Raw genomic sequence first — 27,044 nt, forward strand, 5'->3', positions numbered from 1 at the left:
ATGGCGGCCCGCCGCCCCCGGGCCCTGCTCGCCCTCGGCCTCGGCCTGGCCCTGGCCGCCGCCGCCGCCGCCGCCGCCGACCCCTTCGCGCCGCAGCTGGGCGACACCGCCGCCTGCCACGCGCAGTGCGGCCGCCGCCTGCCGCACCGGGCCGCCGCGGTGAGTGCGCACCGGGGGCACCGGGGGGACGGGGGGGGCACCGGGGGCACCTCCAGCACCGCCGGCACCGGGGGCACCGGGGGCACCGGGGGCACCTCCAGCACCGGGGGCACCGGGGGAACGGGGGGGGCACCGGGGGCACCTCCAGCACCGCCGGCACCGGGGGGCACCGGGGGGCACCTCCAGCACCAGGGGCACCGGGGGGCACCGGGGGCACGGGGGGAACGGGGGGGGCACCGGGGGCACCTCCAGCACCGCCGGCACCGGGGGGCACCTCCAGCACCAGGGGCACCGGGGGGCACCGGGGGCACGGGGGGCACCTCCAGCACCGGGGGCACCGGGGGGCACCTGGGGCACCTCCAGCACTGGGGTCATGGGGGGCACCCCCAGCACCGCCGGCACCGGGGGGCACCTCCAGCACCGGGGGCACTGGGGGCACGGGGGGCACCGGGGGGCACCGGGGGAACGGGGGGGGCACCGGGGGCACCTCCAGCACCGCCGGCACCGGGGGGCACCGGGGGGCACCTCCAGCACCCGGGGCACCTCCAGCACCGGGGGCACCGGGGGAACGGGGGGGGCACCGGGGGCACCTCCAGCACCGCCGGCACCGGGGGGCACCTCCAGCACCAGGGGCACCGGGGGGCACCGGGGGCACGGGGGGCACCTCCAGCACCGGGGGCACCGGGGGGCACCTGGGGCACCTCCAGCACTGGGGTCATGGGGGGCACCCCCAGCACCGCCGGCACCGGGGGGCACCTCCAGCACCGGGGGCACTGGGGGCACGGGGGGCACCGGGGGGCACCGGGGGAACGGGGGGCACCGGGGGAACAGGGGGCACCTCCAGCACCGCCGGCACCGGGGGACACCTGGGGCACCTCCAGCACTGGGGTCATGGGGGGCACCCCCAGCACCGCCGGCACCAGGGGGCACCTCCAGCACCGCCGGCACCGGGGGACACCTGGGGCACCTGCAGCACCGGGGTCACGGGGGGCACCCCCAGCACCACCGGCACCGGGGGGCACTGAGGGAACGGGGGGAACCGGGAGCACGGGGGGCAGCCCCAGCACTGCAGGCACCGCGAGCACCGCAAGCACCGGGGCCGCTGCGAGCATGGGGGGCACCTCCAGCATTGGGGGGCACCGGGAGCACCGCCAGCACCAGGAGCACCATGAGCACCGGGGCGGCATGGGCACCGGGGGCACCGGGGGCACCAGCCCACCCCAAGCCACCGCCGCTGCGGGAAGGGGGGTTGAGGCACCGTGAGGGATGCCGGGTGCACCGGGGCGGCCTGCACGGGTATTGCCCCTGCCCGCATAACCTCATCTGCCCCCGGGAAGGGGGGGTCCGGGCTCCACCAGGCCCCGGCAGCAGCAGCTGCCCCCCGCTTCGGGGTGCCCTGGTGAGCCACGGGGCTCCCACCCGCTTTGGGTTTGGGTTGTCCCCAGTGGTGGCACCTGCCTGCAGTTCGGTGCATCTCCACTGTCCCCAGTGGTCTCATCTGCTTTGGGTCCGGGGTGTCCCCGGTGGTGGCACCCGTCCTGGTTTTGGGGTGTCCCCCGAGCCCCTGCCCGGGGATGCAGCGGGCACCCGCTGCCCGGCTGAGCCCCAGCACCCCCCGGGGGACACAGGCGGAGGCGGCCTGGCCGCGGCGTGAACTGATGGGTCTCCATCCTGCCGAAGGGGAGAGCGTGGCGGGGCCGAGCGCGTTTCCGCTGGGCCGGCCGCGCTCCGTGCGTCGGGGCTGGGGGCTCGGGGCCGGGAAGCGGCACCCGCGGACCAGCCGGAGCCCCCGTGCCGGTGGCCACCCTTCGCTGGGCTCCTGCAGCCCGCGGCGGGGTAGGGAGCTCTTCTCCGGCGCCCGTGGTCCATGCCCGCGAGGCTCCCGCCCGTGCCCACGTGCTCCCTCCCCGGTGAATGCGCTGCCCCTGGGTCTGCGGGCACGGGTGCAACCCCCCCAGTGCATGCACACACCCCATGCATCCTTCCCCCAGTGCATGCACCCCCCAGGGCATGCACACACCCCATGCATCCCCCCCATGCACCCCCCCGGTGCATGCACACACCCCATGCATCCCCCCCCATGCACCCCCCCCCCGGTGCATGCACACACCCCATGCATCCCCCCCATGCACCCCCCCCCCGGTGCATGCACACACCCCATGCATCCCCCCCGTGTACCCCCCCGGTGCATGCACACACCCCATGCATCCCCCCCGTGTACCCCCCTGATGCATGCACACACCCCATGAATCCTCCCCCTGTGCATCCTCCCCCCGTGCATGCACCCCCCAGGCATGCACCCCCATGCACACCCGGCCGTGCGTGCACACCCGGCCGTGCACGCATGCACCGCGCCGTCCCACGTTGTCCGTGCAGCTGCGCCAGAGCCCGCTCCCAGCCCTGGCCGGTTCAGCACCACCCAGCTGGGCGCGGGGTGGGCTGCGGCCGGGGTCCGGGTGCAGCCCCCGGGCTGCGCTTCGTGCCAGCGCTTCGCTCTCCTCCTCCTCCTCCTCCTCCTCCTCGCGGCAGGACGCTGTTCTCAACGCCTGTTACCGGGGCTGCCGGCTGTTCTCCATCTGTCACTTCGTGGACGCGAGCGCCGAGCTGAACGCAACCAGAGCCGAGTGCGAAGCAGGTAAAGAGCCGGCGGCCGAGCAGCCCCAAACGCTGGCCAGAAGGGGCTCCTCCGCTGACCGCCGCCGCTCGCCGGGCCCCGCGGAGACACCCGGCGGGGGGCGGAGGCGGGCCGGGGTGGTGGTGGGGGGGGGGTCACCCCCACCGCCCTCACCCTCGCCCGCCCTCTCGCCCCGCAGCCTGCGCCGAAGCCTACGGCGGCGCCGAGGAGCAGTCGGGCTGCGCGACGGGCTGCCGCGAGCAGCTGCCCCAGGTGATGCGCTCGGCGGGGCCGCGCGAGCCCCCCTCCGCGGGCGCCCGCGCCGCGTCCCGGGGGCGCCCCATAACGCGGCCTCTCGTTTCCCGGAGGGCGGTGGACCCCGGGGCTGCCTGGGGCGATGACAGCCCGCTGCAGGCCCTGTCGCGGCGTTTCGTTCAAAGCATGGAAGGCGGATTAGCGGGGCTCGCGCGGGCCTGCCGGGGCTTCGGGACAGGCGGGGCGAGTACTGTGCATTCCCGAGATAAAAGGTTTTGACGTCCAGATTCCCCCAGTTTTGATCTGTTCTCCTTCCCGGCTATTAGCAACGCTTTTCCGCCCACGTGTAATTAATTCAGCTTTCGCCCAGTTAATTAAATTAGACTTTGGCCCAAGGTGGAGCCTTTTGGCTTTGCGCAACCAAAGATTTCGTGCTGTTAAAAGCAAGGGGGAAAGCATGACGTGCCCCTTTACAAACGCTTCCCAAGGCAGAGTCTGCCCCGTCCTCCCGGCCGCTCGCTGAGCCCGTCCCGCAGCCCCGCTGCAAGGGCAGCGGTGAGCGTCGGCCAGGGCGAGCGGAGGCGGACGCCCGCCGGCGGCTCCCGGCCCCGCCGCGCTCCCCGGGGCAGCGGGCCCGAACGTGCCCCCTTCGTCCTCCCCGGGCGCCTTCGCTTCGGGTTCCCAGAGAAGCAGGCAAAGCAGATTTAGCATAATAATTAGATACAGAATCTGACCTATTTATTTCCTGTTTGCTGGTTTGACCGTGCAAGGGGCTGTCGGAAAATGTTCGGAGCCAGTGGCAGGCAGCAGCCAAGCGGATTCCAGCAGGGATGCTTTAAAAATAACAAACCGCCGAGACGGCCAAGAATCCGGGGCACGGGGACGCTGCCAGCGGAGAAACGCCCTCGGCATCTCGGCTGCTTCGCTCCTCTTGCTCGGAGCCCGGGCGCAAGCTGAGCCGCGGGCCGGTGCTGCCGGCGGGGACCGCGCGGTCCCCCAGCGCCCTGGGGGCCGGAGCATCCCCGGGCGGCGGGTGAGCGCGAGCCGGCCCGCTCGCCGCTCCGGGGGGGCCGGGGCGAGGGGACGCCGGCGAGCGGGCGCCTCCGCTGCTTTGCAGAGCCGGGAGCTGAAGCCGCCGCCGTCCTTCTCCGTGTTCGACTTGGTCTCCACCTTCTGCACCGACATCGTCAGCTCTGCCCAGAGCTTCATCTCCTCCACCTGGACCTTCTACCTGCAGGCGGACGACGGCAAAGTGGTGGTGTTCCAGGTAGGGCCGGCAGCGCCGGGGCCGAGCTGCCGCTCCAGGGGCTGGCGCCGGCGCGGAGCATCCCGCCTCGCGCCCGGCCGCGGCTTGGGGGGCCGGGGCGCCCTGGCTAACCGCCTCTCCTCCTCCTCCTCTCTGCTTCGTCCCGCCGGCGCGCCAGTCCCAGCCGGAGCTGGAGGACGCCGTGCCGGAGGCGCCGGCAGCCCGGATGGAGCGGACGTGGCCGGGGCCCGGTCCGCGTGCAGGTGCGCGGGAGCCGCCGTGCCGGGGCTCCGAGTCCCTCCCGCCTCTCCTCCGAGCCGGGGGGACGGGTGCAGGCGTCCGGCGGAGCCCCAGCCCGCGGGCGGCGAGGGCAGCGGCGCCGGGGCTCAGCGCCACCTCTCTGCCCGCCAGGGCCCCGGGAGCCGGGGCAGGAGCCCCCCGCGCAGGAGCCGGCGGGGGGCAAAGCGCCGGTGGGGCGCGCGGAGCCCCCGCCGCCGGAGCACGACTTCCTCGGCTGCATTTCCAAGTAGGTGCAGTGGGGGGGGGGTCCCCGGGGTGGGGGGTCCCCGGCCCAGGGATGGGGGGGCTGCGGGCTGGGCTGCAGCTGCCGGGCGTGCAGGAGCGACCGTCCGCCGGGGTGGGTTTCCTGCAAAGCCTTGGAGCTCCCCCCAGCCCCGGGGCCCCTGCCCGGCCGTCAACCCCGTCCTCTTCCTTTGGCGGGGGGCGGCGGCGGGTTGCAGGCGCTCGGGCCTTCCTCGCTGGATCCTGGCCGCCTGCCTCTTCCTCTCCGTCGTGGTGATGCTGTGGCTGAGCTGCGCCAGTTTGGTGACGGCCCCCGAGCAGCACGTCAAGAGCCAGGTACGGGGCCGAGCCGCGGCGGCGGGGTGGGGTGGGGGGGTCCCGCCGGGCTCCCCGAAACGCCGGCTCTCCCCAAAACGCGCTGTCGCGGCCGCCTGGTGTCCCCGCGCCCTGGCCCGCCGAGCCGGCGTCCCCCGTGCCGTGCCAGCCCTCCTGGCCGGCGCCGCACGGTCCCCTCCGCCTTCTCTTCCAGCCGCTGAGCACCGACGGGGACAGGGAGCACCCGGAGGGCCCCGGCGTCCTCGCCCTGCCGCCCCTCCTGCGCCCCGCGCCCGGCGCCGACGCCGCGGGGCCGCTGCCGCTCAAGGTCGAGCTGGCCCAGAGCGCGCTGTAACGCGGCCCCGGCCCCGCGGCATCGTCCCCCACCCGCGCCGGAGCCCTGCCGGCCCCTCGGCCCCGCGGACGGCCGCTCGCCGGGAGGGTGCCGGGAGCGGAGCGCGGAGCTGCCGGAGCGGGGAGAGCCCGGCCGGCTCCTCCGCAGCCCCCCGGGCACCGGTGCAGCGCCGGCTGCGGCGGGGGACGGAGCCGCAGCTCTCGGGGCTTCGGCTCGGCACGTCCGCGGCCTCCCACCTCGGCCTGAGCCTCCGCGCCGGCTCCGGCCCCGGGAACTGCTTTGCGCCGGCCGGAGCCGTTCGCCTCGGGCAGCCGAAACGCGGCGAATGGATTTGGCGTCGGCAGGCGGAGAGAGCAGCGGCTCCCGCTGGGCGCCGGGACGCAGCCAGCCCCTTGCGGGGGCTGCGGAGGGGCTCGGGGACGCCTGCGTCCCCCTCCCTGCTCCGCACGCCGCTTGGCTCGGCCTCCCCCGGGCGGCCCCTGTCCCCCTGCCCTGGCGGTCGGGCACCCGCGGCCGGGTGACGCCTTTGGGGGTTGCCCGCGCGCAAGCCCGACGCCGAGGGTTTGCACGGCAGGATGGACCGAGCCGGGGACGAGGCGGCTCCTGGGATGCGGCCGAGCTCCGGCAGGAGGTGGGAAAGGCCGGGAGCGCTCCAGCCTGGGCTCGGCATCTCTGCCCGCGGCTGGGACCGTCGCAGCCGGCGGCAGCTCGTCCCCGGCTCCCCGGGGCCGCTGCCCCGGAGGTCGGTCCGGGGGTCCGCACCGGTTCCCGCGGCCGGTCCCCGCTCCGCCGCCGCTCTCCATCGCTTCACTCCGCGCCTCGTCGTGGGGTTTGATTTGCACCGCCGCCCCTGCCCTGGTCCCCGCCACCGCCGGGGGCTGCGGCCGTCCCGCGCTGCTCCTTGTCACTGTCACACGTGCAACGTATCGGGGATCGGGGACGGGGGGAGGCGGTGCGGGTGCGGGGGGGGGGATGGCATGCCGGGGTTGGGGGGGGGGTCCTTCTTTTCGTCATCGCTTTTTCGGCAGCTCAGCTCGGTATAAAGCTCGGTGGCGTCGGCCTCCCGGCCGCGGAGGTTGGGGGGGGGGTCTCCGGGGGTCGCGGCGCCGCGGGACGGAGCGGGGACGAGGGCGGCCGTGGAGCCACGTGCGTCCGTCCCGCGTCGGGGCAGAACGCTGCTGTTTTGGGTAAAAAGAGCGAAGCCAGCCCCGGGAGCGCGGGCGGCGCGGCAGGAGGAGGAGGAGGAGGAGGAGGAATAAAGGCTCGTACCAGTCCCGGCAGCGTGCGCGGCTTTCTTGGGCGCGCGGGGCCGGGAGGGGAGCCCGGCTCGCCGTCCCGTCTTTGCAAGCCGCAGGAAGCTGACTAAAGAGACCCAGATCCCCGTTTTGGGCCGTTCTGCAAAGAAACAAAGCGATGCTGCTCTCCGGCAGCTGCGCGGGCGCCGAAGGCCAGCCCGGTGGGGAGCCGCGAGGAGGAGGAGGAGGCGGCCGAGCCGCCGTCGCGGCGGAGGATTGCAGGCGTGCAGGCGTGTGCGTGCAATCACGTGCGCGTGCGTGCAACCCTCTGCGCGCACCCGGCTCCGCGCGGCAGGGGCCCTTTCTGCTTAACCACGTTGGCGCCGGCAGCCGCGGGCCCGTGGCGGGACGCGCCGGGCTCGAGGCCGCTGGGTGCACGCACGCACACCTTTCCCCCCGCGGCGTGTGTTTGTGCTGGCGAAGCGCCCGCCTCGGCGCTGCAGTCGAGCTCGCCTCGTGCCAAGCATGACATCAAACTCGCGCAACGGCCCGGAGCCTCTTCTTTAGCACTTCAGTAGCTCAGCGGGGTCCCGGCCTCGGAGCCAGCGGCGTCGCGGGGCCCCCGAGGAGCCGGGGCTGGTCGTGCCGGCCCCAGCTGTTTGCTTTGCCGGGGAACGAGGTGCTGGTGACGAGGAGGTGCCGGCCGGAGCCCGGGGCGGGCGGGCGCGAGACGGGGGCCGAGCGGCCGGCAAACCCTGCGTCCGAGCTGGGCACGGACCCTCTCGCGCCTCCGGGCCGCCCCCGTTGCCGTCATCCCTCATCGATTCTTCGGGTTGACAGCGAAGCTCTGCAGGGTCCCGGGGGGCCCGGGGCAGTCGCCCGCCTGCCCTCGAGGCCGCAGCCGAGCAAAGCGCCCGGCTCCGCTCAGCTGCTGCAAAGCCGCAGGTTTTGGCGCTGTCGCAGCACGGCTCTGGGAGACGGAGTGAAAAAGAGCCCGGGGCTCCGGGCTGCGCTTGCCCGGAGGAGCTGGGCCCGCGGCGCTCGCAAACGCTCCTTGGGGCCGCGCGGGGCACCGGCAGCAGCAAAGCCGGCGGCGATGCCCTCCCACCGCACAGGCCGGCCGCGGGGGCTGCCGCCGGCTCCGCGCACGCAGCGCGGCTCGGCGCGCAGGCGCGACGCCCGAGCGGCTTTCCCCTCCCCGGCCGCCGACCTACGCGCGCCGCGGAGCCGCGGGTGATTCAACAGCAGCAAACCCAAATGAAAACCAATCTGCTGGTGCTAATGGGATTGGTTCTGTCCCTACCACGCACATTCCAGCCGGGCTCGAGGGACCGCTCGGGGCTGCGGGGGGGCCGGGGGGGGGGAGGAAAGCGGGGGTTAACGAAGCCAAATTATTTTCCGTATTCAAATGTCAGAGTTGAGCGCGGTGCCGCTGGCCGGAGCGGGTGCAGCTGCTGCGCGGCGGCGATGCCGCGGGGAGGCGAAGCACCCTCGCTGCAGCCGGCGCGGAGCGGAGCGCCTCCGCGCACGCAGCCCGCCGCCAAGTGACACGCATTTTCCATTCCCTGGGCTTCATTACTTTTTGGAAGGCAGGCCTCCTTCGTTGGACCGCGAGGGGCTTCGCTTCCCTTTGTATTTATTTTTGCTGCGTTTCGCTGCCGTGTGTTCTTCTGCCAGGTGAGGAGCGCAGCCAAGCCGGTCGGTGAGAGCACAAACGTACGGCTGCGGTTTGGCCGGGCGGACGGGAACCGGCCGGCCCGAGCGCCGATGCGGCGACGCGCCCAAGCACCTGCTTCTCCGTAGGCATCGGAGCGATGGCGCCCGTTTCAAGGGGAGGACGCGCCCGCGCCACGGAGCGCCCGCGGAGGTGGTTTGCTGGCGCGCGGCTCCTCCAGCTGGCTTCGGCGCCGGCTCCCGCGAGGTGCCGAGTGCGTCAGCTTTCCTGGACTCGCGTGGGAGTTGAAGGAGCCCGAGCTTCAGAAGAGGTGGTGTGCAGCCTTCCCGCTAGCCAGCCCCCACGTGGCTCTGCTGTCTGCTTCCCGCTCGTGGTCGCTCCTCGAGCTTGCGCCCCAGCACCGGGCCCCGCTGCCTGCAAGGGCGCAGCAGTACCTAGGCCTGCCAGCGAACACGCACGCATGCACACGTGGCACAGCGACGCGCAGAGCGTCTTTGTGCAATGAGGAGGCACCGCGCTGCCTCCCGGGAGGTCCTGGAGGCCGGCTCCTCCGCCCAGCGCGTGAACCGCGTGGGCTGGTAACGCTGCAGCTCGTGGGGAGCTCCTGTCTCTAAGCAGTTGCAGGATAAAGCGAAGAGGTCTGAGGGAAAGGCAGCGCTGCCAGCTCATGATTTTATCATTAGTCTCACGATGTTGGATGCAAATTTTAAAGCCCCAGCTGGTGGAGTCATGTGATGCGTGAGAGCTTGGCTTGTGCTAAAAAGGTACATTTCTAGACCTTATGTTTCTTAGGAAAAAAAAAGTGAAAACGAGACTCAAATACAGCCTGATGCTTAAAATGAAGATGAGAAAGGAGGCAAGCGTAAATAGTGTGGGGGTTATTTTGCTGATTCTCGTTTTTGAACCCAGCAAGTTGAACTCGTGATGTTCTGAGGAGACCACAGCGCTCCACAGTAGGAATACCAGCGCTGCCTTGATATACTGCGCGTGTGGGATAAATTTATTAAAGTTGTGTGAGTCGCTCAGATACTGTGCTAACACTGGCCATAAAAATCACCTTAGATATAAGGCAAGCTCCTTGGGGAAGGGACTAAGTGCACTCAACAAATAATGAATAGAAATAAAAATAAATATCAAATGGCCCATAAAATAAAACAATAACAGTAACTAAAAAGTTCCTGGATCTGTTGTGAGAGATAAAATCCCATCAGCGGTATGAAATAACAAGAAATACTCCCCTTTGGTTCGTTCTCCGCATGACACAAGTCAGCACGCCTGGTCACCAGAGTAGTTATGGAAAACATCTTCCTTCCAGCATCTTATAAATGCGCTTTTCATGCTTGGAGAGACCTTGCGGGGTTCAATTTAACTGGGGTCTGGGGAACACGTGAAAGGCATTTACAGCACGCGGCACAGCCTGGTTTTTCCTGCAGGGGAAGCAGAGGTGTAATGTTCATAGCTCCCATCCACGGCGCCGGCTCGCTCCTCGGGAAAGCGCCGCGCAGTCCCCGCCGCGAGGCCTGCAGCTAGCGGGCAGCCCGGCTGGACGAGCCGTCAGCGGGGCTGGTTTATGGCTTTGCATATAGCGGATGGAGCTGTAAAAAAAAAAAAAAATAAAATAAATAAAAGTGTTTCTTTTAAGCCTTGTAAAGAGGGGTGCGTGTGCTGCAAAGCTAAAGCTATAGAAAGCAGCCCCAGGAGAAAGGGGAAAAGTCTAAAACTGAAGCAGAGCCGCTCTCCGAGGAAAGCAGCGCACGAGGGGTTGTAAAGACGGGCAGGAGCCCACGGGAAACGCCAGCCGAGCCCCGGGACGAAACGCAGGGGACGGGCTGCTTTGGGCCCTCCTGATAAGAAATTAACTGTCATCCCGCCACGGCCTCTCCCGCGCCGGCCGCTTTGCCTCCCTGGCTCCCCGCGGCGCGTTTGGTGCCCTGACATCTCCTGTCCTGTGCGGGTAGCGTCTAAAATAACAGGGCCCCAAGGTCTTGGCTGGGGTCTCTGTATGCCGCAGTAACACAAATAACAAATTAATAAGTACGTCTTCCCTCTCTCCCAAAGGTTTTATGAGGCTTAATTAATGAATGTCTGTAAAATGCGTTTGGAGCTGGGAATGAAATGTGCTGTGGAAATGCCAGATATTTTTTAATGCTCCAGCAGATTTAGAAGGTTTAAATAAGAAAAATATACAGCTTTTCCTGTGAAACAGATTCCTCTCCTTGAAGCGTCGAAGTCCAGAACATGAAGTTTTCATCCGGCTAACTTGAAAGAGTGTTTTCACGGCTTTCCAAGCGTGTTTATTCTCATGCACAAACTCCCCATTTCCCTTATACAGATGTGGAAACTGAGGCATGGGAAATCAAAGCAATTTACCCGTGGCCATTGGCACAGGCAGCGCCATGAAGAATTTCCTGATTCCCAGTGACAACTGCAATGCCCTCCAGCCTGTCAGATCTCTCCAGATGTGTCACGGCTTTAAAAATTACACGGACCCGCAACATCTTGCCTCAGCTACGCCGCTAGCTTTGTGAAGCGCGGCGAGCGAGTCTGACGCCGACCATGTGTGTCGGGATGCGGCCGTGGAAGGAGGGGATGAAGGGAAAACCAGCAAACCTGACCGGCCGGCTGCGATCTGCGACAACAAAACGGCACCCTCTGGAGGGTACTGTTGCTCTTGCACAACTGGCTCCTTCCAGGGAAAGCTGGCACATGCGGGTTGCGGTTGAGCGACGGCCGGCTGCCGTCGCAGCAGGCTTCGAGGAGGAGCGGGGGGAAGCTGGGCTCCGCGGGTGCACGCAGCGGGTCCTCCAAAACATCGCGCTCTTTAATGAATTACACCTGGAAACCAAAGTGAAAACGTTAAGCGCTGGGCCGCAGGCCACCCTGTAGGCCCAGCAGCCGCTGTCGGATAATTCGGTGCAGGAGGAAGAGGAGGGGGGGACAGGCCTGCCCCGCTGGCAGATGGTGCAAGCGGCTGCCGGGCACGTCGGAGGGGCAGCCCCAGACGGCGTTGGCGGGCGCTTCGGGGGGCACGCCGGGATGCGGGGGGGGCTCCTCGCGGGGTGCTGGCGGTGCCCCAGCCCAGCCCAGCCGGCCGTGTCCCCGCGAGGGGACCGTGGGGCTCTGCCCTCCTTGTGGGGCAGCCCAGAGGGACACGGTGACAGGCGGAGCCGGTCACGAGGACACTGTCCCCAACTCGGGCCGGCCTGTGGGGTGGTGACAGGTCCCTTGGGGCCGTGACAGCTCCTCCAGGAGAGTGACAGGCCCCCACGGGACCCCTATGTGGTGACAGGTCCCCTGGGCCCCCTGGGGCAGTGACAGGTCCCTTGGGTCCCCCAGGGTGGCGACGAGTTCCTTGGGGCAGTGACAGGTCCTTCGGGGTGGTGACAGGTCCCTTGGGGCCATCACAGCCCCCCCCCAGGACAGTGACAGGCCCCCCAGGGGACCCCTATGTGGTGACAGGTCCCCTGAGGTGGTGACAGGCCCCTTGGTCCCCCGGGGTGGTGACTGGTCCCCTGGGCCCCCTGGGCCGGTGACGGGTCCCCCGAGGTGGTGACAGCTCCCTTGAGTCCCCTGAGGTGGCGACTGGTCCCCTGGGCCCCCTAGGACAGTGACGAGTCCCCTGGGGCGGTGACGGGTCCCTTGGGTCCCCCGAGGTGGAGATGGGTCCCCTGAGGTGGTGACAGCTCCCTTGAGTCCCCCAGGGCGGTGACGGGTCCCCCGAGGTGGTGACAGCTCCCTTGAGTCCCCCAGAGTGGTGATGGGTTCCCTGGGGTGGTGACAGCTCCCCTGGGCCCCCCAAGATGGGGATGGGTCCCCTGAGCCCCTTGGGCCGGTGACGGGTCCCCCAAGGTGGTGACAGGTCCCTTGGGTCCCCCAGGGCAGTGACAGGCCCCTTGGGACCCCCGAAGTGGGGACGGGTCCCCTGGGCCTCCTGGGCCGGTGACGGGTCCCCCGGGGTGGTGACAGCTCCTTTGAGTCCCCCAGGGTGGTGATGGGTCCCCCGGGGTGGTGACAGCTCCCCTGGGCCCCCCGGGCTGGTGATGGGTCCCCCGGGGTGGTGACAGGTCCCTTGGGTCCTCCGAGGTGGGGATGGGTCCCCTGGGCCTCCTGGGCCGGTGACGGGTCCCCCGAGGTGGTGACAGCTCCCTTGAGTCCCCTGGAGTGTTGATGGGTCCCCCGGGGTGGTGACAGCTCCCCTGGGCCCCCTGGGCTGGTGATGGGTCCCCCGGGGTGGTGACAGGTTGCTTGGGTCCCCCAGGGTGGTGACGGGTCCCCTGGGGTGGTGACAGCTCCCTTGGCTCCCCCGGGGTGGTGACAGCTCCCTTGGGTCCCCCAGGGTGGTGACAGGTCCCCCGAGGTGGTGACAGCTCCCTTGGGTCCCCCGAAGTGGGGACGGGTCCCCTGAGCCCCTTGGGCCGGTGACGGGTCCCCCGGGGTGGTGACAGGTCCCCCGGGGTGGTGACAGCTCCCTTGAGTCCCCCGGGCCGGTGACGGGTCCCCCGAGGTGGTGACAGCTCCCTTGGGTCCCCCGAGGTGGGGACGGGTCCCCTGAGCCCCTTGGGCCGGTGACGGGTCCCCCGAGGTGGTGACAGCTCCCTTGGCTCCCCCGGGGTGGTGACGGGTCCCCCGGGGTGGTGACAGCTCCCTTGGGTCCCCCGGGGCGGTGGTGACAGGCCCCTTGGGCCCGTCCCAGCCCCCCCAGGACAGCGACAGACCCGCTGGGATCCCCGAACCCCACGGCACTGACAAGCTCCCCCCCCTCTCCACACCCCCCCAGGCCCCCCAAGATGGTGACAGCTCCCCTGGGCCCCCCGGGCTGGTGACAGCTGCCCCCCCCTCCCGGGGGAACCCTCCGCCATCCCAGGGCCGTGACAGACCCCCCCCCAAAAGCCGGAGCCCCGGGGCGGCGCCAGGCCCGGCCGGAGCGGAGCCGCGGGCCTCGCTGCTGCGCCTTTAACGCGGCGGCTCCCGCCGCCTCCCCAAGCTCCGGGCCCGGCGGCGGCGGCGGCGGCGGCAGAAGATGGCGGAGTCCGGCGGGGCCGAGTTCGCCGCGGAGCGGCCCAGCAGGTGAGCGGGGCCCGGTCCGGCCCGCCGCGCCGCGGGGTGGGCGGCGAGGCCGCCCCTCAGCGGGGCCGCGCCCGCAGCCGGCGGGGCGGAGCGGGGCCCCCGGCGGCCGGGCCGTGGGGCCCGGCCCGGTGCCTCCCTCCCTCCTTCCCTTTCCCTTCCAGCAGGCACAAAACATGTGGTATTTTTTATTCCCCCCCCCCCCCGCCTTATTTTCAGTGCTGACGCTTCCTAGTGGGGGGGGGCACCCGGTTCTGCGGTGTTTTGGGCCTGTTTTGACACACGCCGGGTGCCCCCCCCCCGGGGCCCAGCGCCCTCCGCCGGAAATCCAGCTTTTCTATTTTTCTCTCTTTCTGTATATTCTGCCTCTCTCCCGTATCCGTACTCCTCGGCCGCGTTCCCTCGGGACGGTTGGTTTCCTCTGCCCCGCGCCTCCTTTCTTTTTCGGTCTCCCTCTTGCGAGAGGAGCGGCCACGCTTCTTCCGCGCGGGTGTTGGTGGGGTTTTGGGGGAGTTTCACGGGGGTTTTTGCGGCGCTCCGCCTGAGGAAACGGTAGCGGTTCGCTCCGGAGCTGCGGCGCGCCGTCCCGAACGCCGCAGCCCGTTCCCTGCTCCGGGGACGTAGCTCTCCGTATCGTGGCCCGTTTACTCGCTTCGTTAATTTTAAATTAAAGTCTGCTGAAATTTGGGGGCTTTTGGTTTGGCCTGTTTACTAAACGATGGATGCGTTGGCGGACGCCTGCGGGGTGAGTCCTGACGTTGGACGGCCTCTATGGAGCGAGAGGGAAGTTTTAAGGGTGTTTCCTCTCAGGTGCTTCTCCAGGCCTTTACTTTTGGTTTGGTTTTGGTTTTTTTCCACTTGCTGAGCGTTTGCCCTCTAAGGCAAGAGGTTACGCGCGCGCGCGGGCCGTTTTGGTGGCGCGCTGCTCCTCCAACAGCCCGGGCAGAATTTCCATCTTGGAGTCGCTACCGCGTGGCTGGCGTCGGATACCCGTAAATGCGCCGGCTTCCCGAAAGCACGAAAATTAACCTGACGGCTGTGGATCCTGCGCTTTCCGCCGCTAAGGCGCGTACCGTGCAAAAGATAGCGCGGGCAAAAAGTTTCGGGCAAAAACGGGTGCTTTCAGGGCATGAGATGAGGCAAATGGGAGCTTGCTTGGGAGTTGCGCAGGAAAAATACATGCGTGCCGCTAACACAGTCGTGCGCCTTGTGGTGCCTCTGTTCCTCTTGTTCTCTTTTAAAAGCACGCAGTAAGAAACAAATCTCTTGTTTTATAAATTCAAAGCCAAAAGAGGCCAAATCTTCTGTTTTGAAGTAACCGTTGTTGTTTTCGGGTGGGTAGAATTTCACGCCCTACAAGGGGTTTTCGCACCTTACTGGCAGCCCTCAGCAGCGTGCGGAGGGGGGGCTTCGTGCTCCGCAGCGAGCCCTGATCACAATAGCGTGCTCAGCGCTGGTCCTGAAGGCACGCTTTGAGATTCGTGAAGGGGTAAGTGCAGAAAACGCAGCGCAGTCCGTTGGCGGCCTCTGAAAGACGCAGCTCTCCGAGCCGCGTGTGTTTTAGACGTGGGACGTGTGAACTCCGCTGCAGCGTTGGTGAAGCAAGGTCATACGAAGCAGGGGGACGCAAAGATCCCGGAATAAACCTCTGCTGATGCTGGAGAGCTGTTACTGTGGAGGCCTCCGGGCAGGGATTACTTGGGGTGACCAGGCCAGCTCTCGAGGAGGGTCGCGTCTGTCCAGAACTTGGAATAGTCCCTTGAAAAAAGGCAGAGAGTCAGGTTGTGTAAACACCTTTCAAAACCCTTCCTAATACTGTTAGCCACCGGCCTGTTCACGGAAAGCAGTTCCACCTGCCAAAACCAGAATGGATGGATGAGGGAGCCCTGCAGGTTTCCCTTATCTACAAGAACATATGTCTTAGTTCACATTGAGAGAAAGCAGACCTGAACTCCCCTAACCTGGTTCCTTCTGAGGAAAGCGGTGGGAACGGGAGCAAATGTGCAGGAGGATGGGGTAAAACAGAGCAAGTGGAAGACAACGATACGGGCCGCGAGTCCGCCTTGCTTTTGTGTTACTATGATCTTTAGGATTCAATCGGACAATGCTTTTGTTTCGAAACTGTTCAAAGTTTCGTTTTATATGGTTTTTCTGTTCTGTATTCTGCCACATGGCAATTTTAAAACAGATTTTAGTTGTTAGATCTGGTAGACGTGGTGTAAATGTTTATGCTCTAATTGAATCACTGTAAAAATAACTGCCGCTTTCTTATTCAACAGTGGAAGGCTTCTGAGCCGGAGGTTTTATTTAGACTAAAAGTAAACTTCAGTGAGTCCTTAAAGGTTCTTGTCTTACCCTCCAAGTGTTGCTTAGCATTAACAGCTTTGTAAGGAACAGGCTTGCATCATGGGACGATGGCTAAGGAGTCTTTTCCAGTCTCTCGCTTATATAAAAGATAAACGCTGAACTTCCATAGAAGCCAGGGACCTTTATCGAGAAAAGCTATTGCTGCACTTCGGTGGCCTTAGGTTATTCTGTTCGGGTAATGCAGTTAAGGTGAGACTTGGATGTGGAGAGCTGGACTGCCCAAGAAGCTTGAAATCATAACGATCTCCAGGATGGGCATGTGTCTGTCCGAAGGTAAGCGCAGAGGATTTAGGTAATGAGGGGAATGGGCTGCAAACAGCAGTGGTGTTAAGAGGATTTGATCGTGGAACTGAACGGGAACCGGTGTTAGGATGCCAAGTGCTTGGGCAGCTGCTTGCACGTGCTATAACATCTGATTTAGTTTGCATTAAAGGAATGGTGGGCTTCTTGGACGTCGTCTGCTATTTTAGCATTTAATTATGCTTCTGCTTGAGATCTCTAGCTGGTCAAAGACAATAATCTGGTGGGTGGAGGTAAAGAGAAATGAGGAGAGTTCACAGCAGCGTGGCTATTTCTGCTCCCTGTTGCTGCATGCTGCAGCATGTATGCCGCATGTGAGCGTAGTCCTGTCACTTCTGTTGCACTCTGTGCCCAGAGGCTGCAATCGATGCTGCAGAAAAAGGCTAAGACAAATGCTGCCCCAGCTACTCCACGGTCTAATTTTGAAGTTTTTCTAAGTTTTTTTTTCTTTTTTTTTTTCCCCTAAGGCTTGGAGTGAAGGGACTGGTGTGGTGGCGTGGTGTGATGTGCGCCATGTGGGCTGGAGAAGGTCACAAAGTGATTTGCTTCTTTCAGGGGGGAGGATTTTCTGCCACGTTAGGAGCTGCTTGTAGAGCTAAAACACGCCGTATCCAGTTTGCCATCGCTGACCTGGGACAAGCGGGGAGGCCGAGGCAGGATTTGACGGATTTCGAAGCCGTAGCTGTGCCGTAGCTCAGCTTACTCCGACCATACATCGCAGAGACGAGATGCCAAGCGGGGACGGTCGCGAAGGGCAGGGCGGTCGCTGGAAGCTGTGACTGAGGCTGGATGGAGCGTCACTTTTGGGGTGGCCTTGCTGGCTCTGCTGTGCTTGCCGGCACCACTAGGTGCCTCTCGGCTTTTGCAGAGCGGCTCTGCCGCGGGCGCTGCCGCAGAGGTGTGCAGCGGCGGGCAGCGCTGGGCAGCGAGTGGGAGTCGAAAGCGCGCCCGGGGGCTTCTCGGTGCAGCAATGACCCCGGCGGTGGTGCTAGAGAAGGATGCTTCTGTTCTGTGCATTTTTGGTTTGGCTCTGCTCTATCTTTGCTCCTCATAGAGGCTGAGTTTGCAGGGTTTGACCGTAAGGGCAGGAGTAATAGTTTGTGCATATGGTGGGGGAATATGGAATTGTTTAAGGCAGCGCTGTCAGCAAGCAGCATTGAACGTGTAAAGAGCCGCATGCCATGGATGCACAGGCAAGTCTTACAAATGTAAAATCAGCCATCCTTCTGGTGCTCCTTGTGCAGCTGGCCGATCTCGGGAGCGAGAGACAGCAGCTGATTTATTCGTCGCTGCGATACCGCATGTGGCTGCCAGAATAACTCCTATGCTTGGAACGATTTTTATATTTGTTCAGTTCATTCCTGTCTCAGCAAGATCAGGTTTGGGGCTGAGGAGGATGTAATGGCTATAAAGTTGGGGGGTTTAGTGTCTTCCCATCCTCCATCACTGCGCAAATACCGGTTGCAGGTGCAGGTTGCTGGGGCCGGCTCGTGTTTATTGCCTGTGCCTGCCCTGCTTTGCTGCAGGAAGAGATTTAGGAGCAGGATGAAGAGTGCCCAGGAGTGTCTCCACACGCGAGGAGCCTCACTGCCCAGGCGCAGCCCTGCTGCAGCAGCTCTGCAGCTGGGTAGGGAGAAGAGACAGGACTGGCCATGGTTAATCATCTTCTCAGCACTAGCTCTTAGTGCCTCTCCATGGCCCTAACGCAACCGGTAAACGTGGGCCCTTACTTGAGCTCTGCTGGCCACTTTGGTCGTCTTCGTTCTGCAACCAAGTGGCTTTTCCCATTTGTCCCTGCAGCACTATAAAGATGAATCTGGCTCTGCCACAGAAGCATTTTGCAGAAAGCAGTTCCTTTTTTTTTTTCCACGCTTTGTCCCGGGTACAGCATGTACTGACCAGTGCCGCACGTTGAAACTCCCTGAGGTGGCACAGAGTTTAATGTGTTCAGATATTTCACCCGCCGCTTTTTCATTCCATGCTCCAGTGCTCCATTTTACCAGGCCAGCCAGCTTTTGACAGACATCCAGTTTTATTAGCGCTGTTAGCAGAAACCAAAATCCCACCTCCTTTGGCTTGAGAACAACCTCCCGATTGAAGTCTGGGAGCAGAATATGTTTGTGTGTGTGCGAGTCCGGCTCGGGGAGGGGGGGGGGGGGGAGAAAAAACAAACCAACAACAAAAACCCTGGGGATTTGGAAATGCATCTAGGACTTCTCAGGGGAGAAAAAATAATATTTAAAGAAAATAGCCAAAAATACTCATCTTGCTTTAACTTGCTCCCTTACCTTTGGGTTACAAGGATTCCCTTCGTTCCAGCTTGGGATGAATAGGATGCAGGTAAGCAAGTAAGAAGTAGATGAGCAGGACCAGATTCAGAAAGCACTTAAAACTGAAACATTACAGTTTCCCCTGGTTTCTGTGAATATATCTTTAAATGCTGCTTTCATTAAATCCAAGGCCGACTCGGCCAGGGACAATCCTGCAGTTGGAGAGGGTGGGAGAGACTGGGGTGCCAGCTCCGTCACCGAGGCGGCAGTCCATCTTCCGAGGCCTCGATTCCCAGCCTGCCAGATGGGGACCACAAAGTACTCGAGCTCCTGCCTCCTCCCCTGTCCTGCCTATTGCCATGGTAGGGGCTTTCTCCTTGCACCAAGCATATTGGGTCCCTGTAATGCAAACAAAGGTTGTTGGGTTTTTTTTTAAACATAGTGGATATTACTTACTTGTTCTTCCTTTGCCAAATGTTAAATTTTCTTAAGTTTTGAGACTTGAAGTATAAAAGATGGAAGGCGAGACTTTTAAAACTGCGTCTGACTTTTCGCTATTCAACTTCAGACGTTTTATAGAAGGTTTTTTTTTTTTTTTTCCAGAAGGTATTACTCTTTCTAAAACTCGGAGCCATTTATAATTTCTCTATTTGAGCACTCCAAATTTCTAGTCATTTCTAAAATATTATTAATCTCAGGCTTTTTACTCATATTTATTGCTTCTGATGAAAGAGAGGGTGTCAGGAGAGGAAAACAAGTGGAGGCAGAGGAGAGAATTTAGCGGAAATTAAGAGAAGAAGGTGGAAAAGGCAACAAAGAAATTGATGAAATTATTTTCTTCCCTTATCTTTCCTAAGGATGATTGTGCTTCTCTGGAAAACATCTCCTCTGTTCGATGTGTTAATATTTAATCAGTTGCTGATCATTAAGCTCTTATTGTGGCTTCTAATTTGGCCAGGGAAGCGATGGTAAGTGTCGTTGCTGATGGGGTGCTAGTGACAGCCTCGCCTGCTGCTGGGAACGTAAGTAGGTTAACAGGGCAGGTATTTTTAAGTCTCATTGCCTGGCAGCAATTACTCTTCCTTGCACCCAAACTTCAAGTCTTGCACCTTTGTAGTGAAGAACCCTATTAATGCCTCGTGATGGGGGATGCACGACCGCAGAGGCGTTGTCCGAAAGTACCGAAAAGGGAGTCTGTGAAACAGCAAACTCTACAGTAATGTGTTTAGCCTTTTTGCCCTAACATACCATTTGCTAATGTGAGGCGCTGAAAACTCATCTTCCTCATTTGAGCATGTGATATCAAGCTTAAGGATCTGAAATATTACAGTAACCATGGCTACCAGTGACTTATCTGAGGGAGTTTGACTTTTGTTGTGATTTTAAGTGTCTTAATTGTAGTTTAAAAATCAGAATCTGAATGTGTTTTTACTTAGGCATGTGAAACCAAAGGCATTAAATGATTTCCATTATTAAAATATCTATAATGCCGCCTTTGAAAGATCCTCGGAGAAGGCCCTTAATATTCATCCTGTATGTTCTAAATAAAGTTACTCCTCAGCTTTCTGTTAGTTCTGCTGCCCTCGCCATAAAATTTTTCTGCAGGCTTGAGTGTTCAAACGGTGCCTTGCTGGCTGTTTTGCAATCTGAAGTCCTTTGTTTATCCAGGGAAAAGCGGTGGCACTATGTGCTTTTATGCATGTGAACACACGCGAGCTCCTTCTCTCCCTCTGTCCTCTTTTGTACCCCAGCCATACCCTGCAGGGTCCTACCTCTAGAGTGTGTGTTTACCGTTGAGGCTGCCTGTTGGAAGCTTGCCCTGCTTAGAAATCCTGCCAACCCCCTTGAGTTTCTCCTGTATGAAAAATTATCGAGCACCACCTGCCCAGAGAGTGGGAAAACGTGGGTGGATATTAACGGGGATGCTCAACTGGGATGCCGAGAGCCTTGCTAGCAACAGGACTATCTGTCCTTCCAAGGAGGACCGCGGTACAAAAGAAAAGTAGCAAGAGGTCAGGCACTTGCGTTGCAGAAGGTTTCTCTTGCTTAATTCAATTGCTGCAATATTACAATCTAGCCTGGCATAATTCTCTCCGTTTGTACTTGGGCAGGAGTTACAAACACGCTGAGATATGAACTTATGCTTGGTAAGCCTTTAATTCCGGCTTTGATGTTTTTAATCATCAGTAAAGATTTGGTAAAAATGATTCATTAGCTTGAAATGCAGCTTGGATTACGCACGGTGTTGTGGAAAATAGAGGAGGCAGAGGCAGGGGCTGGCGGTCCAGAGAGCAGACCTCGGGGGAAGCCAAGGTCCCTCCGGTGCGCGTGGGACTCGCCGTGGCAGCTCTCCTCCGGGCTGTTCCCTGAGCCTCACCTCAGCCGATTCTTGAAGTTTGACCCTCAGCTGCCTGGAGACAAATCCTCTAGCCCGTTACTTGTCCCCTCACAGTCACTTTAGGAAAATCAGGTTATCGGCGACGTTATTTGGGACCGCTGTCCAAAACGGATAGCGCTTCTGAATCGAGGTATGTGCTGAATCCCAGTTCCCTACGATGGATGCAGCCGCATGGACGTACAGGTGCCTTTCACTGCTCCCGCTGTTTCCATGTGGCAAGTGGGATTTCTGTTCTGGTCAAGTCACCTTTATACCAATGTAGGCACGTTAAAGGCCCTGATGGTGTGAACAAGTCGCCGCGCAGTTAACTCGCGAATGGCTGCGCAGCGGCGCTGCTGGACGTGGCCGTGCCTTTGGCGTCTCCAAAGGGAGGTGCCGCCCGCTGCGGCGGCGGGGCGTCCGGCCCCGCTGCGGGAGCCGCCGAGAGGCTCCGCGGCAGGGCCAGGAGCTCGCGCGCTGCCTCCCTTTTGGAGGACAAAGGAAGGAGAGGAGGGGAGGGGGGAAAAAAAAGAAAAAAAAGGAAAATTCGAGAAGCTCTCCGGTCCTGCCCCCACCAGAAGGGGAAGGCACAGAATAAACACTTTGGCAGTATTGTGCGATGAGAAGCTTTTATCTCGGAGGCACGCTCTGAACTGCGGAGAAGTCGACGCAGCTCTTCCGAAGTTTGTCTGCAAGGCTGTTTCTTCTGTAACAAATTGTTAAGCAACAAGTACGCGCTATATTCAGATCTCAAAGCAGATAGGGACAGCCTCACAAAGGCACTTTCAAATGTTCAAGGCTTCCTTTTGTGCTTTTTTTTTTTTTTTTCCCCCCGCCTCTGACATCCAACGGCTGCCTCTCGTCTGCCTCGGCCGCTATCGCGGCGCGAGGAGCGGGAAGCGAGGCCGGCGCGCCCCGCGGGGCGCAGGCAGCCCGCCCGCGCCGGACCTCCTTCCAGCCCGGATCCCTCTTTTCCAGGCAGCCCTGCTCGAACGCAGCAATGCCTGTTGCTGTTTTCTCACCTTTCTTCCCCTTCCTGCTGCCCCCTTTTTGTTTTTCTAAAGTCTCTCATTTGGTTTCTCTGAGCGGTTCATCTGGCTTCCAGCTTGCGTGGTTTGTGTTGTCTTTTAAAATTCCTTTTTTTTTTTTTTTTCTTCCCTCCAGGCTTAACAAAACTGGACATCTTCAATGCTTCTCTTAGTATTAAACTTCTGTTTTGTTTTGCCTCTCCCCCGGAGGACTGTGCAATCGCCGGATCCCTTTGTTCCATACCTGTACATAGACCAAGGACCGAGTCCTTGCTGGGGTGGAAATAGCTAACCCACCATGATTTGGTCCTCTACCTACTTTAAATTTACTTTCGGTATTATTTAGAGGGTCTGTTTCTAGATTTTTTTTTTTTTCTTCTTTTAAAAAGGGAAAATGAGGCTTGTTGGTCCGGGTAAAGCGAGTCGTTTGAAAAGGCACCCGCCCGGGGAGGCTTGTGTCACTTGTGGGGATGTGGCGAGAGCGGTGGCATGGAGGGAAGCGCCTAGGCTGGCATAGGGGAAAGGAATATTTAAAACCGGTACGCATAACACACTGAAGAAAATTCCCATGCGACAAATCCTGCAGCAGATCGAGTGTAATGAAGTTAGAGTGAACGAAGAAGCTGCCGTCTCCCAGATGAGCCCCTGGAGCTGTCGTTGTGTGTTTTGCCGGCCCAATGTGAGGTAAACGGGTTTGCTCGGGGAATGATGCTGTGTCCAGAGGCAAGATTGTTTCCCTGCTTGTGCTTGGTGTTTCCTTCGTTAGACTCCAGCGAATCAAACCCATTGTTCCAAAGAGCAGAGTAAAATGAGTTGGACGTGATGAATATTCATGCACTCTCTCCCTTCAATCTCCTTCCTCTTCAGCCATGGGGAGAGCTGCAGCGGATAGATGTTTCTTGGCTCTCGGAGTAACGGTAGGGTCTAGGCAGCAACTGACTTTGCTAATCCCTTTTGTAATCCTTTTTATTATAAGAAGGATATTGGAGCTGGGCTTCACTCTCTGAGCTAAGACTTTAGCATGTTTGGACTTTAAGGTAGGAATCCCAAATCCTCACTGTAGGAAGCACAGTGACTTGTATTGTCATACCAAATAGGAGTTCGTATGAATTTGGAGAGGTAGTCTCAAGCCTGAGAAGTTTTGAGCACGGAGGTCTGATATCTGCATCCTGCAGGATCCCGGAGCGCTCGGGAGCTGCTCGCGCAGCGAGGCTGCCCTCTCCGCGGGCTGATGAGCATCACAGATTTCCCCTAACTTGCCTCTTCTATAAAGCTCGCAGGAAATTGCAATGCGATAAGTTAGGCAAGTAGCAAGTCATGTTCATTGTTGCTTATTGTTTAAGGAATGTTTACATCCCCTTATTTGTTATCCCATCTCCCTGACTCTTCTCTGACCTTACCTACTTGTTTTATCCATTGTGTGCGGCTTTTTTTCCTTGTTTAGGCAGCGAACTCTTCGGGACTGTTGTTAGCGTGCTGTGTGGTTACACCGCCCCGGGCACGCTGAGGCCTCTGGACTCTTCTTGTTGGTTTTGGCAGTATGATCCACCCAAATAATAAGGCTACCCCTTAAGTACGATACTCGCTGCACTCCTAATGTAGACTTGGGAGCAATTAATCTCCATGCAAAAGCTGCGCTGACTGCTTTAGATGAGCAGCTTTCCAGGTTCAGAGTGATCCGTTTGGGATTTCTGTGTCACGCTCTTGCTCTTCCGTAAAAACTCAGAGACTAAATAGCGGGTTGCTTCCGAAAACCAAAATCCCACCCTGAACAGTGGTTCCTGCATATGTGTTTGGTTTCCCCCCCCCCCCCCCCCCCCCCCAGAACGACTCGGAAGAAAGTAGTATGTTGATCTTGGAAACAGTTCAGAGTTGGATGAAATGTGTGACTGGATCTCTGAGATCTCACGCGTCGGTCTGTGGGAGGGAACCCGTCCCCGCTTGGCGTGCGCGGTACGCTAGCCCGGGCTCACCTCGCTCAGGACGTCTGCAGCGTAACTGCCCTTGTTTTGGGAGGGGCACAGGGTATTCAGCAGTCTCGACCACTTGCGCAGAAATATTGCTGATGTTCCCCTGGCCAGGCAGAGCTCTCACCGGCGAGCGCCGAGCGGGCCTAGGAATGATGCTCTCGGTGCCGCAGAGCACGTGCGAGAGGCATTGAGGAAACCAAGGAAATATTTACCCTGGGAGGGGACTGTTTACAGTGCAGTGCAAGCAGCTGATGTTATTTAGAGCAGCCAGTGCTATGCACTATTTTGCTTTCGCTCTTCTCATGAGGGTCATGGCAGACGGAAAGGATCAAATAGGGTTAGCAGGGCCGTCCTTGGACCGTACTGAATATCCAACAGCTGCAGCTAGGATTGGGAATGAGAAGAAAAAGCAACTGTGATTCAGTCTTGTGGTTGAAGTCAAGGTCAGAGTGGACTCTGGGGTAGCCGTAGCGTGGGGACACCAACACTTTTTGGAGATTTTGGCCCCATTTGCTGATGCTTGGATGGTCTCTGAAGCCCGCATGTCCCGCAGTGCGACAGGTTGTCAAGAACACAAAAGTATAATTTAAAATTTTGGAAGTCTCTTTTGTGTTGGGAGAAGGGGATACAACTGAGCTACTGATGTTGCGATGTCCCATGCAGCTATTGAGCTGGGAATTTGCTTTCAAATTGCTTCATGGTAAAGCATCTTCCCCAGCATGCTTTGTAGGTATACCGCATATTGTTTTAATTTAAAACCAGCTTGTCTCTCTTGTTCTGTTTTTAGCATGGCTGACAAGAACAGCACCCTGAAATGCACGTTCTCTGCTCCTGGCCACAGCACCACTCTGCTGCAGGGACTGGCCTCGCTCCGAGCTCAGGCTCAGCTGCTTGATGTCATCCTCACTATAAATAATGAAGTGTTTCAGGTTCATAAAGTTGTCTTGGCTGCCTGCAGTGACTATTTCAGGTGAGAATCTGATAGGGAAGCAGAAGCAGGCATTTTTACCTTTGCTGTTGGTTTTTGTTCCCCCTTCTTTCTCTCCCTACAGCCTCTCGCCCGCACCACAAAAAAAAGCCTTTGGAGGTACAGTTTGTGCCCGTACCTGCAGGCATGTAAAGGCCCAGAGCCTGTCCTTCCGCGTGCAAATGAGGTTATTCTGCTACAGCAGCTGGGCAAAGTCCCATGTTCGAGTCCCAAGTCTTGAACCTACCGAGGCAGCATTTAGTAGCTGCTCTGCCCGCCGAAGGAAATAGGCCGTTTCCCCGGAGCTACTTTAACTGAGAAGTGGCAGTGAGGGCTCCGAAATGAGCCATCACACTGAAAGATGGTGCCCATTGTAAATAACAGTAATGTTATTTTCAAATACCATTGGTCTGTCTTTAATGCTTATTGTTCACATGCCCCACTGTGTGTGTCTGTTCTCCAGACCCTTGGGAGATGGGGAGGAATTGTCCCACCTTGCATCGGTAGAGCATGGAGATGAATTTACTTAGCCAAATTAATGCAGAATGAGCCAATTGCAGAGCCAGAATTCAGTCTTATGCTAAAAGTTGAGTCCAACTGTTAATCCATCCCATGTCTTTCACACTCTTAATAAGGATTCTCTTTGACTTGCAGTTACTTCTCTCTTGAGGCAGGGAGGGATCTTTCCTGGCAGTACCCGTAGCAATTTCAAGTGATGGATATACTGAGGGCAGCAGGTATCGGGGAGGTTGAAAACAACAGGGAACTTAAGCTGGATGAGGTTCTAGACTTCAAGCCGTGACACATAAGGGTGGAGCAGGTCTGTTCAATGGAGTTTACAATCCCTCGATGTGTGGGTTCCTCCACGACCTGAGCGCGTTCGTTTGCTGAGCGGGTAACCAAGAGCGAGGGACTTCAGTGTAGGCATATCTCTTTGATTCCTTCTCCTGTTTCTTCAGCTACTCTGTGATGTTTATCTTATGCATACATATATTTTCAAGGCTGTTCAAGGAGCTTTCTCCCTTCTCACTCCCCCTGGTAACATAAGATTGGAAGGTTTATCACTCTTTCTAACAGGCATGCAATTAATGATGGAGCTGATCTTCCACCAAATGCTAATAGCACTATTTGTATTCATAAACGCTGAATGCAGTGCCGCTGCTAGTGTGTTTTCACTGTCGAAATATAATTGCTGAGTAGGTTTCTTGTTATAACTTCTGTTGTGTTAAGTACGGTTGTCCTGGGGAACAATGGCAGAATAATCTAGCTATTGAAAATACTCTGTTTTTATTCAGAGGGTGGGAGGGGGAGGGGAGAGGGAGTGAAATTGAGGCATTTATATAATCAGCATTTTAGAACATAACACTTTTTAAAGGAATTGCATTCTATTTGATGATTTGTCTTCATCATAGCAACAATAATGCTTCTCTTTCCTTGTGCACATTCAGCTCTATAGCTAATGCATGAATCCACATATGTCTGCATATCCTCTGGGGCAAGGGATCAGAGCAGCATGCTGTTCTGTGACATGGGATATGCAAGGGGATTTTAACAGACTGCTCTCATCTGCTGTTTGGACAATTAATTCCTGCAAACAGTATTCCTGGTCACTCGGTTACAGAAAGCTGATTTCATATGCAGATATTTCCTTATTTAGGTCATTTAGCTTTTCTTCAGTATATGCTGGACTGCAGCAGTTCTTTTAGCATGGTTTGGACAGGAAACTTGTGTTCTGACAGCATTCCCAAGCTAGTCCTTTATTCCTATGTTGATGTAGAAGAGGGTCTTTTCAGCCTTTTCTCTGAGTAACTCGCACCTTGAAGTCACTGCAGCTTCCCGAAGCAGCTCTAATGGCGTTGTACTTCCCAAGGGAACTTAGTTTGTCCTCTTTCATATTTGGAAGCTGTCAATGTTGGAAGAATGGCCCAAAATGTGCAGGCAGCAGCAAGCAGCTTAAAAGGTCTTTTGTATTGCAGCCTCTCTAGCTTTGCTGTAGTGTTTGTGCAATGGCGTTGACTGGTGAAACGGCATGTCACAGTTCTTCCAGCAACCTGTTTTGACTTTGCCTTCCCCAGGACCACTTTGCTGCTACTTGTTGAGTAGTAGGCACAGCGCGTACCTTTGCCCCCGAGCTACCTATACGTAACAAAACTGCTGAAATTTCATGTAACCATATTTAAAAAAAAAAAAAAACTTTGCAGTTATATCCCCATCACACTCACAGGCCCTATATCTGGGAAATGCAACACGGCTCTAGGAGAGCGCTGTACGGGATGGCTGTGTGCAGCCCTTGGCTTGGTATGTGCTTCCTGTGGAATTTCGAAG

The 27,044-nt window shown here is 59.6% G+C and overlaps 2 protein-coding genes and 1 long non-coding RNA gene across 15 annotated transcripts in view; 2 read left to right on the top strand and 1 right to left on the bottom strand.

Moving 5' to 3' along the window:
- Positions 1-9,913, top strand: TMEM59L (transmembrane protein 59 like). 6 transcript variants are annotated; one of them, XM_068919806.1, is made up of 8 exons: positions 1-159; positions 2,689-2,794; positions 2,973-3,046; positions 4,146-4,295; positions 4,453-4,537; positions 4,686-4,800; positions 4,991-5,132; positions 8,379-9,913. In XM_068919806.1, the coding sequence occupies exons 1-8, from the start codon at positions 1-3 to the stop codon at positions 8,502-8,504; spliced, it is 957 nt and encodes a 318-aa protein (XP_068775907.1). In that variant the 3' UTR covers positions 8,505-9,913. The 6 variants fall into 6 exon arrangements, with proteins under 6 accessions (XP_068775907.1, XP_068775909.1, XP_068775904.1 ...); XM_068919808.1 differs by having other exon boundaries at positions 5,015-5,132; positions 8,379-8,638; XM_068919803.1 differs by lacking the exon at positions 8,379-9,913 and adding an exon at positions 6,041-6,423.
- Positions 9,835-13,912, bottom strand: LOC138062327 (uncharacterized). 3 transcript variants are annotated; one of them, XR_011136381.1, is made up of 3 exons: positions 13,254-13,438; positions 10,987-11,211; positions 9,835-9,971 (listed from the first exon to the last, which is right to left on the bottom strand). It is a non-coding gene; the product is annotated as an uncharacterized lncRNA (long non-coding RNA). The 3 variants fall into 3 exon arrangements; XR_011136380.1 differs by lacking the exons at positions 9,835-9,971; positions 13,254-13,438 and adding an exon at positions 13,826-13,912 and having other exon boundaries at positions 10,502-11,211; XR_011136379.1 differs by lacking the exon at positions 9,835-9,971 and having other exon boundaries at positions 10,502-11,211; positions 13,254-13,391.
- KLHL26 (kelch like family member 26) overlaps positions 13,275-27,044 on the top strand; it is a 23,041-nt gene continuing 9,271 nt past the window's right edge. The window contains exons 1-3 of one of the 6 annotated variants that reach the window (XM_068919799.1): positions 21,601-21,867; positions 22,172-22,466; positions 24,540-24,722. In XM_068919799.1, coding sequence (XP_068775900.1) covers positions 22,351-22,466; positions 24,540-24,722 — 299 coding nt within the window. In that variant the 5' untranslated portion in view covers positions 21,601-21,867; positions 22,172-22,350. Of the gene's footprint in view, positions 13,444-14,233; positions 14,251-21,600; positions 21,868-21,903; positions 22,467-24,539; positions 24,723-27,044 lie in introns of those variants that run through there. The other 5 variants (XM_068919801.1, XM_068919800.1, XM_009678507.2 and 2 more) reach the window with 5 other exon arrangements.

The sequence above is a fragment of the Struthio camelus genome, chromosome 26 (assembly GCF_040807025.1).
Source record: "Struthio camelus isolate bStrCam1 chromosome 26, bStrCam1.hap1, whole genome shotgun sequence".
NCBI classification, from domain to species: Eukaryota; Metazoa; Chordata; class Aves; order Struthioniformes; family Struthionidae; genus Struthio; species Struthio camelus.